This window comes from Ambystoma mexicanum, chromosome 4q (assembly GCF_040938575.1).
Source record: "Ambystoma mexicanum isolate Mex_15411 chromosome 4q, UKY_AmexF1_1, whole genome shotgun sequence".
NCBI lineage: Eukaryota > Metazoa > Chordata > Amphibia > Caudata > Ambystomatidae > Ambystoma > Ambystoma mexicanum.
This window is the reverse complement of record NC_090928.1, coordinates 306069490-306083562: the sequence shown is the minus strand read 5'-3', so window position 1 is coordinate 306083562 and position 14073 is coordinate 306069490. Positions and strand designations below refer to the sequence as shown.

Here is a 14073-nt window from a genome sequence, read left to right as displayed (position 1 = left end):
ACAAACCTGTCACAACCTTTCAAAAGCGCCTCCCATACCTAGTCTTGCCACATCACCATGATGGCTTGATTTGTAGAACTGCTCTTTAAATTCTTGTTACTCATCTGAAAATTCATCCAGTATTGTACTACAACACAATTCAAATATGGATGGCCATCAACGGACTCTGCCTTAACTCCGACAAAACTGAGCTCCTACTCGTAGGCTCCCCTGACACCATCAAGAAACTTGACGCTCAGTTCAGCCATTTCACCAGTGACTCAATCACGATCCCAGTACTTGACACGGTAAAAACACTAGGCGTCTACTTAGACTCCAATCTATCCATGACCAGACAAGTAAACGCCATTGCCTCCTCGGCCGCCTACCATGCAAAACTCCTTAACGCAATCAGACCTTATCTGTCAAAAGACACCTGCACTAACATAGCCAGGGCCATAACCGGCTCGCGACTTGATTACTGCAATATTCTTTTCCTTGGGACCTCCAACAAAAATCTTGAGAAGCTCCAAGTAATACAGAACAGTGCCCTACGCGCTGCACAAGGCATTGCCAAGAGAGAGCACATCACCGCTGCCAGAAAAGCTTCCCACTGGCTCCCCATAAAGGAGAGGATCCTATTCAAGGCTCTAAGCATCACCCACAAATGTGTCCATCTTGCCGCCCCAATGTACCTTTCGCAGAGGATCCACCTGGTCTCCTCCACAAGACCCACTAGATCACCCTATGCCAGCATGCTCTCAGTACCCAGGGTAAAAAGGACCAGAGCAGGGGGCTCCAGTTTCCCGTACCTTGCTGCCATACACTGGAACACCCACCCTAGCTCCCTGCGCTCTGAACCCTCACTGACCGCCTTTCGGAAAACCCTGAAAACGACCCTGTTCATCTAACAATTACATGGCCTAGCCCTCATAATTGTATTGTATGATGTATTATGTGATATATCTGATCACAGGTCACTGCCTTACTGTAACCCAAGGCACAACCTGCTCACATTGTAACTAAGTCTTCCTTGCAAGTAACAGTGCCACAATGCCCCTGGGCTGCCTGCGCGCTATATAAATTTAATAAATAAATAAGTAAATAAATTGTTCCTTCCTACATAACTGATTGCATTTCTCTTTAACCCCCCCCTCCTACCTCCATGCAATCCTCTCTCCTCAACCTCAAAGTCACTTGCTCTCGTCACTGCTTCCAGATTCCACACCCTCCACTGGAATGCCTTAGCCTAATCAAAGCCAGCCCATCAATTGAAATGTTCCAAACGTGATGAAAACCCACTCCTATGCCTTGGAACAGACTTCACATCCATGTACTGACCCCACTCTGATCCTACCATGGTTATCCCAATCAAGGCACTGAAAGCCGAAATGCTGTTGTGGCACTATGTCACATCTGGTCTATTTATAGCGGTCCCTTGTCTTTGTCCCTGGATTATGACCCTCCATGCTATACTCTCGCCAACCGCCTTGCCCTCATTCACATGTTAACCTACCTATTTATAAGGTAAGCCGGCCCATGGACTGCCTCAGTCCTCTGTACTGTCTCCTATGCATGCCATTTCCGACCTGCAAGAACCTTCCTGTTACTCAAATACAATGTGAATGAGGTGCTAAGGAACAATAAAGTGAAGAAAGGGGTAAAGAACAAGGATGCGGAATGGATAAAGAACAAGGAGACTGTGCTGGTAATGAAACAGAAGACATCAGTAGGAGTAAGGTGGAGGGAAAGAGTAAGGTGGAGGGAAAGAGTAAGGTGGAGGGAAAGAGTACAACACAGAGGAAGAAGAAGAGGGGAGGCTGGAAGTAGCTAAATGGTACAAGAGGAGAGTATTTTGGAGCAGGATGTGAGCCATAGCAGGAGAGGAGAGTCCAAAGGAGGAGGTCAAAGACAAAAAAGTAGCAGGAGAAGAGGAGGCAAAAGGAGTCAAGGAAAAGTAGGCACACTACAGTCCTGACCAGAAGTTGAGGAAGGGCGTAGGCACAAACATGTGGAGGAGCATTGAAGTGCAGAAGCAGGAGTATAGTGTAGGGGAGAGGAGAGGAGGCATAGGAGGCCCCCATAGGCACAAGCCCGTTTAGACTCGAACACAAAAGGTGACCGGGTGCTGGGGACTAGAGACAGGACCACACGAAAATCAGAGGGAGAAGAGGATAAAACCCAACCTGCAGCCCTGCATCAATGTTCATCTCAAGGGTGGAAATATAGGCCTCATGTTTTGTTTACCTAGCTCTAACCCTGTACATCTACACCGGACTAGCATGCAAGCATGCAGTGGGGCTGAGGCCCACATGAAGGTTCTCCTAAGACCCATTCATCACCAGGAGTCAAGAAAAGTGTGGGGGGTGGGCACTCCATCACAGAATGGGAGTTAGTAAGAATTGCAAATACATTTAGCGAAGACTTTGCTGGACTCCAGTTTATGTATACATTCTAGAAAGAATTGTCGTATCCAGAGACTTTGTTATTGGAAACATAATGAGACGCCATCCTTTTTTACTTTTTCCTAACTTGCCCCAATTGTTGCAACCATCCCATATAAATCAGCCCTGTTAAAACTCCCAAAGCGTCACAATGTCTCAATGATTCCACTCAGCTTCATGACACGTTACTGGCTAAATAAAGGTCAAACCTGACTATGACACTGGTAAAGGATTTTGGCGGTGCACAGAGATTGAGGACTCTGGTCGTATACTGGCAGAATGGACTGCCTGTTTCAGATACGGTGAACTGCCGATCTTCCTGCAATTGAAAGATATGGATAACTAGCATAAGAACACAGCTTCACCCCGGATGTCCATTCTCAGATTTGATTTCATATGCCACAGAAGATGAATATTGTTTGTCACAAATGAAAAATGCAATACATGTTGATTGAACACCAAATTTTCATTTCTCTGATTTAAAGTCTCACATGAAGGAACAAGTTACTTCTTACCTTGTAACGTTCTTTCGATGGGATGTTCCTCCGACGTATTCCTTATCTTGATAGATTACATCCCAGATTGCTGGCTTCGGAATTTTTTTCAGTAGAGGGCGCTGCGCGTCAATGTCCCTCGAGCTGGTGTCCCTCGACAGCCACAGTCTCAGCGCCGACGTCATTGTGTGTATAAATAGACTCGCGCAGCGACCGTTGCTCCGTTCCGTTTTGAAGCTTGAAATTTAGCTGTGCTTGAATTGGTTATTGACCTTGAAGGAGTGTAAACTGCAACTACAAGGGAAGTTTTACTGCGGGGATGGATTGGAGGGGCGATAAGGAATACGTCGGAGGAACATCCTATCGAAAGAAAGTTACAAGGTAAGAAGTAACTTGTTCTTCGAAGTGATTGTGTCCTCCGACGTATTCCTTATCTTGATAGACTCCCATAGCAGTGATGTGAAAAAGGAGGTGGGAGTAAAATTGGAATATTTCCCTTTAAGAATGAACAGAGTGTAACACAGCTTTGCCAAATCTTGTCTCCTGGCTAGAAGAGGAATCCAGATTGTAGAATTTTGTAAAGATATGTGCGGACGACCATGTGGCAGCCGCACATATGTCCCGAATCGGTACTCCTCTTTGGAGAGCCGAAGAGGCTGCGATACCCCTGGTTGAATGAGCCCTAAGGTGTTGAGGGGGCTCTTTCCCTGCCAATTTGTAGCATTCTAGAATGGCTAAAATAATCCATCTTGAAATGGTCTGTTTTGTGATTGGCAATCCTAATTTGTGTCCTGCATAACCTATAAACAGTTGGTCTGCTTGCCTTATCCTAGTAAGTCTGATCTAAAATCTCAAGGCACGCCTAGGATCCAGCCTATCTAACCTCTCTTCCTCTTTCCCTGGATGGGGAGGAGGATAGAATGAAGGTAAGGTTATCTTCTGAGTGATGTGGAATTCAGAGACCACCTTTGGGAGGAAATTAGGCTTCACTTGTAAGACAACTTTGTCTTTGTGAAAAACTGTATGAGGAGGTTTGCAAGAAAGAGCTTGCAATTCACTCACTCTTCTGGCAGATGTTAGAGCCACTAGTAAGACTGTTTTAAGGGTGAGAAATCTTAATGAACAAGAATGGAGTGGTTCAAAAGGAGTACGATATTCTTTTCTCTACACGAGCTGCAAAATCTGTTCCACCGGCAGCGGTATAAAGTCTTTGTTGCTGGCCTTCTAGCCGAAAGCAACACCTCCATGACGTCATCCGGGAGGTCCCAATCCTTGTATCTCAACCTTTCAGAAACCAAGCGTGAAGGTTGAGTGTTCTGATGTCTGGATGGAGAACCTGACCTCCCTTCTGCGAGAAAAGATCCTCTCTTTACGGAAGACTAATCGGAGGCCAGATGGACATGTCCAGAAGGTCCGGGTACCACGTTCTCCTGGCCCAGTCTGGGGCAATTAGGATCATAGTCTTCCGGAATCTTCTCATCCTCCTGATTATCTGAGGAATGACAGGGACTGGAGGAAAGGCGTAAAGAAGTGGAAACTCCCAGTGCACAACAAACACGTCCCCTAGAGCTCCTCTCGGGGGACATTCCCTTGAACAAAACTGATTGCACTTCCTGTTGATAGTGGTGGCGTACAGATCCACTTGAGGGGTTCCCCAAAGGGCAAAGATCTCTTGAAGGACTTCCTGAGCTAGCTCCCACTCGTGGGAGACTGTGCTCTGCCTGCTCAGGGCATCCGCTGTCAAGTTCTTCTCTCCGGCTAAGTGAACTGCTGATAGAGAGATTCCTTCTTGAATTGCCCAAAACCAGAGATGCATTACCTCTCTGCACAGTGGCAGTGATCCTACACCTCCTGTTTTGTTGAGGTAGTGCATGGCCACTGTGTTGTCCGTCATTATTAGGAAATTTTTCCCTTGTACAGATGGCATCAACAGGTTGATATGTAGTCTGGACTCCGATGGAGACTAACGACCGCTGATGGTCAAGTCGTTGGCATGGGCTCCCCACCCCGTGAGTGAGGCATCCGTGACTACTGTTATCTCTGGCCATGCTTGCCAAGGAAGGACAAGTTCAAGATGGTAACTCTCTCTCAGATCCTTCAGGTCCTCCAGCTTCAGGACTGGTTGGTATCTCTAGACCTTCAGGATGCTTATTTCCATGTGCCAATCCATCTCAAACACAGGAAATAACTGAGGTTCGCAATTGGCATCTCTCACTATCAATTTTGAGTTCTGCCATTTGGGCTGACCTCCGCCCGAGGGTCTTCGCCAAGCTAATGTCGGTAGTGGCTGCAAGTCTAAGGAGGGAAGGGATCCACGCCTACCCCTACCTGGACGATTGGTTGAGCAGTATCTTCGGAACAAGCTCAGATCCAGCTAGATTATGTCTGCCACTTCCTTCACAAACTGGGCTTCTACCTCAACTTAAAGATGTCACAGATGATACCATTACAGAGACTCCAGTTCATTGGAGCGGTCGTGGACACTTCCCTGGGGAAAGTCTCACCAGCAGAGGTGAGGGTTCAAGATATTCTGCAGATGGTCACCAAGTTTCAAAATGCCCAACGTCTTCCAGCCTTCGACTTTTTGAGGTTGATGGGCCTCATGGCATCCTGAATCTTCCTAGTGCCAGAGGCTCGCCTGAGAATGAGATCCCTCCAGTGGGCACTAAGAAGCCAATGGTCGCAATTCTCAGGAAGAATGACAGATCTCCTTCAGGTCCCAGATAGAGTGGCTTGAGACCTTCGGTGGTGGGCCTGTCGGGAGAACATTTTGAAAGGAGAACAGTTTGAGGAATTTGTTCAATTCTCGTAAGTCCAAGATGGGTCTCAGTCCTCTGTCCTCCTTCGGTACTAGGAAGTTGGGGGGAATACCAACTCTTGTTCTTCTCCACTGCAGGTACCGGTTCTATGGCACCCTTCTCTAGCAGGTCTAGAATCTCCTGCAGAAGGAGAGGATCTAGAAACTTCAAAGAGTTGTTCCCCGGTGGATGACTCTAAGGGGTGTGTAGAAAAAGCAGGCAGTAACCTTGGGCAACTGTCTCCAATGCACAAGCATCTGACGTAACAGCCTGCCATTCCGCCAGATGTTGAGTTAACCTGCCCCCTACTGGTGTCTTGTGAGGAGAGACCTCAGAGGGGTTTAGAAGCGGCGGACGCAGATGCCAAGGGTAAAGTGGCACCTGCTGCTGCTGCGGCTTTTGTACCTTTAACCCGTCCACCACGGGTGAATCGTTTTTTGGCCCCTTTGAGCTGGCTGTCCTCTGCCTTTTCCGCATACGGAGTAAAAGCGAAAGGACCTACCCCTCCAGGAGGTTCCTGAAGGGCGATTCGGGGTCTGACGGATTGCAGCTCCAAGAGATTTCTCTGCTGCCTTAGATGTTTGTAACTTCTCCAGGCTGTGATCAGCCTTCTTACCAAATAAGAAAGTGCCGTCAAAGGGCATGTTCAAAAGTCTGGCCTGTACATCTGGAGCAAAACCAGACTTTCGCAACCACGCAAATCTGCAGATTGTAGTACTTGCCGCCATGGACCTGCTGATACTGTCAGCAGAATCAATGCCTGTTTGAAGGGACTTGCACATTGAATCTTTCCCATCTTTAATGATGTTTAAAAATGCTTCCCTTTCCTCTCCTTCCAGCAGACAGTCAGTCGCAGATGAAGCACACTCCCAAAGTGTATGGCTGAATCTTGAAAGCGTGCAAGTGGCGTTAATAGATTTAAGCGCCATGCTACATGCGGAAAAGACATTTTTTAACTTAGCGTTGAACCTTTTATCATCCCTGTCTTGTGGAATAGAAGGGTATGCTGCAGATCTACTGTTTGATGAAGTTGCTGCTTGTACAATCAAACTCTCTGGAGTTGGATGTTTGCTCAAATATTCAGGGTCTGAAGCAGATACCCTGTATTTGGCAGATAGTTAACTACTGGGATAACTTCAGGAGTTTCCCAATTAGCAGAGATTTTTCTTTGCAGTGCAGTATGAAAAGGAACAACAGGATTTTCCTGTGGACCTTTAACTAAAATGTCAATAAGGTATTCCTGCTGAAAAGAAGGTGTAGACCACACCATGAACTCTATTATTCTGGCCATCAGAACCCTCCAGGGTCTGGTTTAACAAATTGTACTTCTGGAGAAGTATCTAAACCACTTGCCTCATGTAAAGAGTCTTGAAGATCCTTTAATCTGTTCTCTTCAGAGATCAATTCCTCTGGTATGGTTGTTGTGGTCCTTTGCAACCCAAAGGGTCTCTCATGGTCGGAATCCTCCTTCCTCATATATAGAGGACAAAGCTCTAAAATAATCAGACCTAGGGTATGGTTTAAAACCCATTTCTAGAGCAGAAGGGGCCAAATTTGTTGTCACCGGTTGAGAAAAAGTCGAAGTTGTCGCTGTGGAAGTCAAAGGCTTCGACAAACCCACAAAAGGAGTCGAAAAAGTTTGAAGAGACCTCGAAGTATTCGAGAGGATCGGTATCCTACTCGGAGTCATCGAAGTTGTCGACGGCATCCTCGAGGACATGGTTGAAGTCCTCGGCACCTCTACTGACTGAGATGTAGAAACAGTAGTAGGTCTGTCTTTTATCGGAGTCAACAGTGGCGTCGAAGACGGTGTCGAAGCAACCGATTTATGCGTCGACTGATCCTTCGACAAAGGCATCGATGACACAGATTTATGAGTCGAAGAAACCTTTGACGACAGCGTAGATGACGCGGTTTTACTGCCTTTACTCGAGGGTTTATGACACTCTCTGGCAGTTTCTTTTGCCGGGTGCAACAACTCGCGGCGATTTTTCGGGTCTTACCTTTAGCCATCTCCGAGGGGGTCGAGGACGCTTTCTCGAAGACGCTAAGCATTTTCTTACGGAATTCCTCCCACTTAGCTGGAGAGCTGTGTTTTGGGGAAACGGAAGACGACTAAGAAGAGGGAGATCTACAACGCCTCTTTTTCCGACTGTTTCGATCTTGAAGACTGATGGGAACCGCTTTGAGACCTTGAAGGGGAATGTTTCCTGTGACGACGAGGAGACAAATGTCTCGACTCTACCGAAGAAACTTTCGAAGGAGTAGACGTTTTAAGAGTCTTACCTCTTTCTAGCTTACCCTTACGCTCCATCAAGACTTTCGCCGTCATGGATATACAGTCCTCGCATTCCGAACTGTGATGCTCAGATTCCAGGCACCACAAACAGATCCTGTGAGGATCCGTCAACGACATGTTCTTCCACAATCGCGACACTTTTTGAAGCCGGACCGTGGGGTCGACGGTTCGGATGAGGAAGCCATTCGAATAAAGATGATATCTTCGAGGAATAAATTGAATCTACTTGAAGAAAGAACTGAGCGACACGATTCCGAGGCCCACGAAGCGCGGAAAAACAGAACTGAGCAACGGTCGCTGCGTAAGTCTATGTATACGCACGATGACGTCGGTGCCAAGACGGTGGCTGTCCAGGGACACCAGCTCGAGGGACGTCAATGCGGAGCGCCTGCTACTGAAATAAATTCCGAGGCCAGCAAGCTGGGATGTAATCTATCAAGATAAGGAATACGTTGGAGGACACAATCCCTTCAAAATCATATATGTATGCTTAGTCTGATTATTTGCAGTGTTAGTAGTGGTGGCCATTTTCGCTGCTAAACACACAAATAAGAGTAAGCGTACAAATAGGACATTCAGGTGAGAATTAAAATCGGAGGTAAATAAAAATGTGGTGTTCAATTAATTAGTGAAATGAACATGTATCAAGTTTACTGCAAAACAAACCAATAAAAAGAAAGATTAACTCCTAAAAAATAAAACTGAAAAAAACCAAACAAACTACAAGACCAGTTTAGCACAGACAGCGCGATTAGCACTTTATACAAATGACCTGTAGACGGTGCGCAGAACACCACAAAAGGTAATGACGAAAAAACAAAAAAGTAATTATCTTGGGAATGGGATGACCCATCAAGCTAGAAATAGGTGCATTAATTCGGCAATGCAATAAAGAATATTCCATGCAAAATTCATGACGCCAGACCTCAAGGATCAGGAGGAGTAGCTCACAAACAACTGTTTTATAGATGCAAAGGCACCACTATCCGAGCAAAGCTCTCCATTCTTAAGCTAGAAGAAATAGTTTCAGCGCAGATGGGATTTTACTATTGTCTAATTATCAGGATAGCTAGAGGGAATGGTTAGCATTAAGCCCTGTAATACAGAATCATGTGTTTAAACAAGCCACAACCATTTCACAATAAAGGATATAATTCTGATAGTGAGTTGACAACTCTGCTACAAAGTTATCCTGCAGAACTCTTGCTCCAAACCTTAGGTAGAGTATAACGATGCTGAAAAAAAAAACAGGAAAATAAATATAAGTATATTCCCCAGGCGACGACAGGTAACAAACATTAACAGTTAAAAGAATATTTCTACGGTGGATACAATAAAGAACACTAGAAGAATGTATATTTGGCAATAGCATATTCACATTTGTGATCATTTAAATACTGGGGCCGATCACAAAAATGAATCATGCATAATTAAGACTTACTCTTCTCTTTCCAGGATTAAATCTGAATTGCCACATGAACCATAAAATCAGAAATGCGGATTAACTTAACGGGAAGATGAACAGGCATGTAGATAAATATGCAAAATATGCAACATAGCTAAAAGTCAAACAGAAATGGTTAACACGTTTGAAATCTGATTTCCAGCTCTTCAATACCCGTTTACAAGGTTAAATAACCTAATATGATTCAAATGTGTTTTCCAATCGATCGATTTTGTTTTAATACAACAAATTAATTCCCCGTCAAACTCTTTAAATCATTTACAATCAATACAACGCGCACACACACATACAAAATGTTCCTGTTCCTTATCTAGCGCTCAATGCGATCAGCGAAATAAACAATGTAGTCTAACTTCGGAGAACTGTAGACTTATCCACTTAGAATGTTTTATGTGATGGAGTCTGAGGAAAATCCATCTGAACTCTACAAGAGACCATTTTCTTTATTTATTATTATTTATATAAAGTACTCAATTCTACTGCAATTTCTGAGGTGGTCGAACTACAATCTGCTTACTGCATTTGCCCCAGAAAGTAAGTATACATCGCGTGCCATAGTTTATCTTGCATTACAGTCATTCATTCCCCATTCATTCCTCTAGACTCATGGGAGTTCTGGTCATGTCAAAGTGGAAGCACATTGTTTACCAGCAAAGCAATAATGAACTTTCAAGCTTGGAAATAGGCATTATAAGCTGAACCTGTAGTCCCAGTGCTGGACAACATGCATGGAGGTGGGCGAGCACTAGATTTGAAAAACACAATTTGTGGGTATCTCAACTGGATGAAGTTTACCTGAATACTAGGTTTCACGAATGAGAGAGGGAGGGGGAAGAAAGAGGGAGAGGGAGGAGAGGGAGAGGAAGAGGAAGAGCGAAGATTTTCCATGTTGAGTTGTGAAGAATTCCAAAAGGAAAGACTAAACAAGAACCAGGAACTATTGTGTCAGATGGGCGATCTTATCTCTCGAATCACTAAGATTAGCAGGAATACGTATACAAACCACCACAAAATGTTTCTCGAATCCAGTAGTAAAGCATTTGCCAAAGCACCATTTAAGCATAGACATAAAATAGGTAATGAGGAGAGTTTACGGTTGACCTGACACAAGGATGGATATCACTGGGATCCCCAACCTCTAATATAGGAAGCAGACTACCTACCATTTATGAGTGTTAAAGGACACGTTGCAGAGCCTACTTGGTGGTTCAAAACCCACTTTAAATTGGTAGCTGACAACATGTACTTTTTAAGCAGCCAGGTAACAACCTCCGAGTTGGCACTTGAGTCAAGAAGGTTTTTCAGGGTTTTTGAAGCGATGACCACTAAGGATCTAGACCTAGAACTAATATTACGCTTTCATGATATTTACTATTAATTCCAAGTGCTTTAAGAATGGTATTACCCACTTTGTTGGTGGTACTCAAGCAGTGAAGCTGGCAGGTGGAAAACTTTCCCAAGCATTTTGATAAAAGGCAAGATGAGTGGAACCGCACCCGTTTGTGCACCGATACCTCCAGACAGTTCTAGTTGCGATGCAATAGTGGTTTGGAACAAAGCTAAGCAAAGTGTGACAAGTGATTTGCTTCATCAAGTATCTCCACCCACATCTGACTAGTCACTCCTCCCATAATAGCTTAGTAGTGGAAGTTCTGGTAATGTCCCCCAAGCACTCCTAGTCTTCCCAGGGCTGGCAAGAGACCTAGGGCACAAGTACCTCTCACAGATAGCCAATAGAGGATCCATAGTATTGTTACTCACGTGGTCCTCCAAACATTTTGGATAACTCTCAATATCGCTACACAATATAATCAGTGATGAAGGATCATGGGAATTGTAGCACAAAACATCTAAAACGGACCACAAAATAAGTAGCTACGAGCCATAGTCTCTCTGACACATGTGCGCGCGCACACACACACAGAAAAACATACCTGCCTAGTGCGAAAAACCAGAGAGTGTTTCACAACCTAGTACCTGGGGATCACGTACTCCGGTGGTCAGCGAAAGGAATCGCTTTTGGATCCTGACCCTGGGGGTGGATAAGTGAAGTAGGATCACCTGGGTCCTGGGGGAGAAGCACCTGATGGTGAGCCATGGTATCCCCTTTTTTCACAACTCATCTAACCCCTATACCTACTTATTTTATGGGAAACGACAGCTCCCATAATTCCTACCCACTTCACACTGACAGCATTACTGAGCCGAGGAAGATGAGTAGTGAGGCCAGGAAGATTACCTCTACTGACTAGCTATGGCTCTGCCCCTTTAACGAGACCAGGCAGAGTCAGGCATGTAATCCTAACTACATACTCACCTTCAACTTGTTAACACTCCCTGTCAGGATAAAAAGGTGGCACGCACAAGCACACAGAGTGAGGCTGGGTACGAGAAGGAGCAGCTCTTACGGGGCTGATGCAAACCAGGCTATCAAAGTTGGAAGGCCAAGGGGCTGATGGGCAGTTGCAGAGAACGAGGGAGAGCCAGGCGAGAATTCCATACTTTCGGGAAGCCGTAAGTGCTCCAGGATTGAAACAGAGTGAGGCAAAAGAATATACCTTCAACATACTTCAAGGTGGCCCACTACCCTCCCGGGTAAACGGCGGAGTTGGGAAGGAGCAGAGCAGGTATTTCTATAGACTAGAGGGGGTATCTGTACTCCTGCTATATGACAGAGTAGAAGCACAGAGCACCCCAGCCAAGGTTCTCTATATGGTAGCTATAGACGAGCAACCAAGGCTTAAGCTCTCAGGAGGTGAAGCAGGCTGGTTCTTAAGTAGTGTAGCCCAGCAAGCCCCCCACAAAGGAATGTCCACACACTTATGTACTAACAGTTCTATATATATATAACGTTCAAGATACATACACATCAATTAAAACACACTTTGTACTCTGGCAAGTCTAATATGGCAAATATATACATGTATATGTAGTAATACACTTAGCTATTGACTCCTTTAAAAGGCATCAACTGCAGACAGTTACGATGCCATACAAGTCATACCAATGTGCATCAGCATAGATGATAGGAAAAATGGCAAGTTAGGTTAGACAATGGCAGAATCCTGACCTCTACCTAGAGGCAGTTCTGAGTGAGGACACCCATCCCCCCACAGGGGCAACCAGTTTGGGGAGGGGGTGGATAAAGTGTATTAACAAGTTCAGTCCATTAATGTTTAAAATGGTCTTGTTTTCTGGTTAAAATGTCCAACTACCCCTATGTACTCAAGTTAGAATAGTGACTCCCTTTAAAGCAGGAGCCACAGGGCGTTGATATTCCTCGAAGATGTGAACACCGTCGTCGAGACAGCAGCTTTGACCTTCGCGGTTCTCGTTGACGATCGATCGTGGTCGCCCTGCAAAAGACGAGGCGTGTGGTGCACCTCGGTGTAAAGAGACCAGTGCCGCAAAGAAGAACCGGTGAAGAATGTAGGCTAGGCAGCAGGCGTCGGCATCTACAATAGAGACTACCACGGCTGGATTTCGATCTTCACTCGTCAGCGCCTTTGTGGACTTCAGGTGGTGGGAAACCCACCTGTCGTCAACGACCTCTACTTTCTCCGGGACAAAGTGGTTGGCGGTGATGGCAAGGGAGCCCTTTGTTCAAATGTTCTTAGGCAAAGGTGCAGCTTTGCGGCTCCAGTCGTCGAGGAGCACAGAGTCAAACTGTACCTGCTTCTGGGCAACACGATTCGACGGGCTTCCATCGGTTAAGGCAATCCTCCGAACCCCAGCCACGATGTCCCGGTGCTTTACTTCAAGATTTCTCAGTGGACCCCCGTCTTTGGCGACAGCCTTTCGGGACTGGCGTCCATGGTGCCTCGAAGATCAGCTTCTGCATGATGTTCCCTTGTAGCTCGGGGAGAGGCCTCCTAGCCAGGTCCTCTCTTGGATCAGTCCCTTGACAGACTCGAAAGCTTTTCGATTTCGTAGACAGAAAGCAACAGCCAACCTTCTTCCAGCTGGGCTTCAAGGATGAGCTTCAAGTTTCGATTTCTGAACAAAGTGGAAAGTGAGAGGTCCCCAGATATGCACATATGTCCCTCAGTCACACTGCTGAGCCAAGCTCAGTCAGCCAATCAGTCAGAAGGGCATTCATGCAGACAGGCAGCGAATCAGGCTCACAGTCCATTCAGGCCATTCACTTCCACCAAAACACCCATGACAAGGAATGTTGATTGGGGCAAGCAGCCAGCCTTTCAGCACACCACACTGCATTCATGTCAGTTTCAGGCAGGGCTGTCTCATTCCTCGTGTCACACACACAGATACCAGACCCCCATAACATGGTCACAAACTCCATTCATCTAGGTCCCACTCCAAGGGTGTACCCACAACATACAGTCACTGGGAAGGCTCTAGCCAGTCTGGCCTGGACTTCCCCCACAATGCCATACATGGTTCTTCCACCCAACAGCCAGCCAGGGGAAGGGACAGAGTCAAGGCTTCCCAGGAATTTGGGAAAACAAGGTAATCGAAACCAAGGGGCCATCTTGCCTCCTATCAGGAATCCAGGGCCTGGGTATCCCAAAATGGAGGATCCTCAGAGCAACTGTCAAATTCAGCATGGAGCTACCACCAGCCCATACCCTGC

At 45.9% G+C, this 14073-nt stretch overlaps 1 protein-coding gene across 4 annotated transcripts in view; it reads right to left on the bottom strand.

The window, feature by feature from the left end:
• TMEM181 (transmembrane protein 181) overlaps positions 1 to 14073 on the bottom strand; it is an 875876-nt gene that overhangs the window by 79749 nt on the left and 782054 nt on the right. For all 4 annotated transcript variants that reach the window (XM_069607878.1, XM_069607881.1, XM_069607880.1 and 1 more), the window contains one exon: positions 9167 to 9249. In XM_069607878.1, the coding sequence (XP_069463979.1) occupies positions 9167 to 9249 (83 nt within the window). The remainder of the gene's footprint in view (positions 1 to 9166; positions 9250 to 14073) is intronic.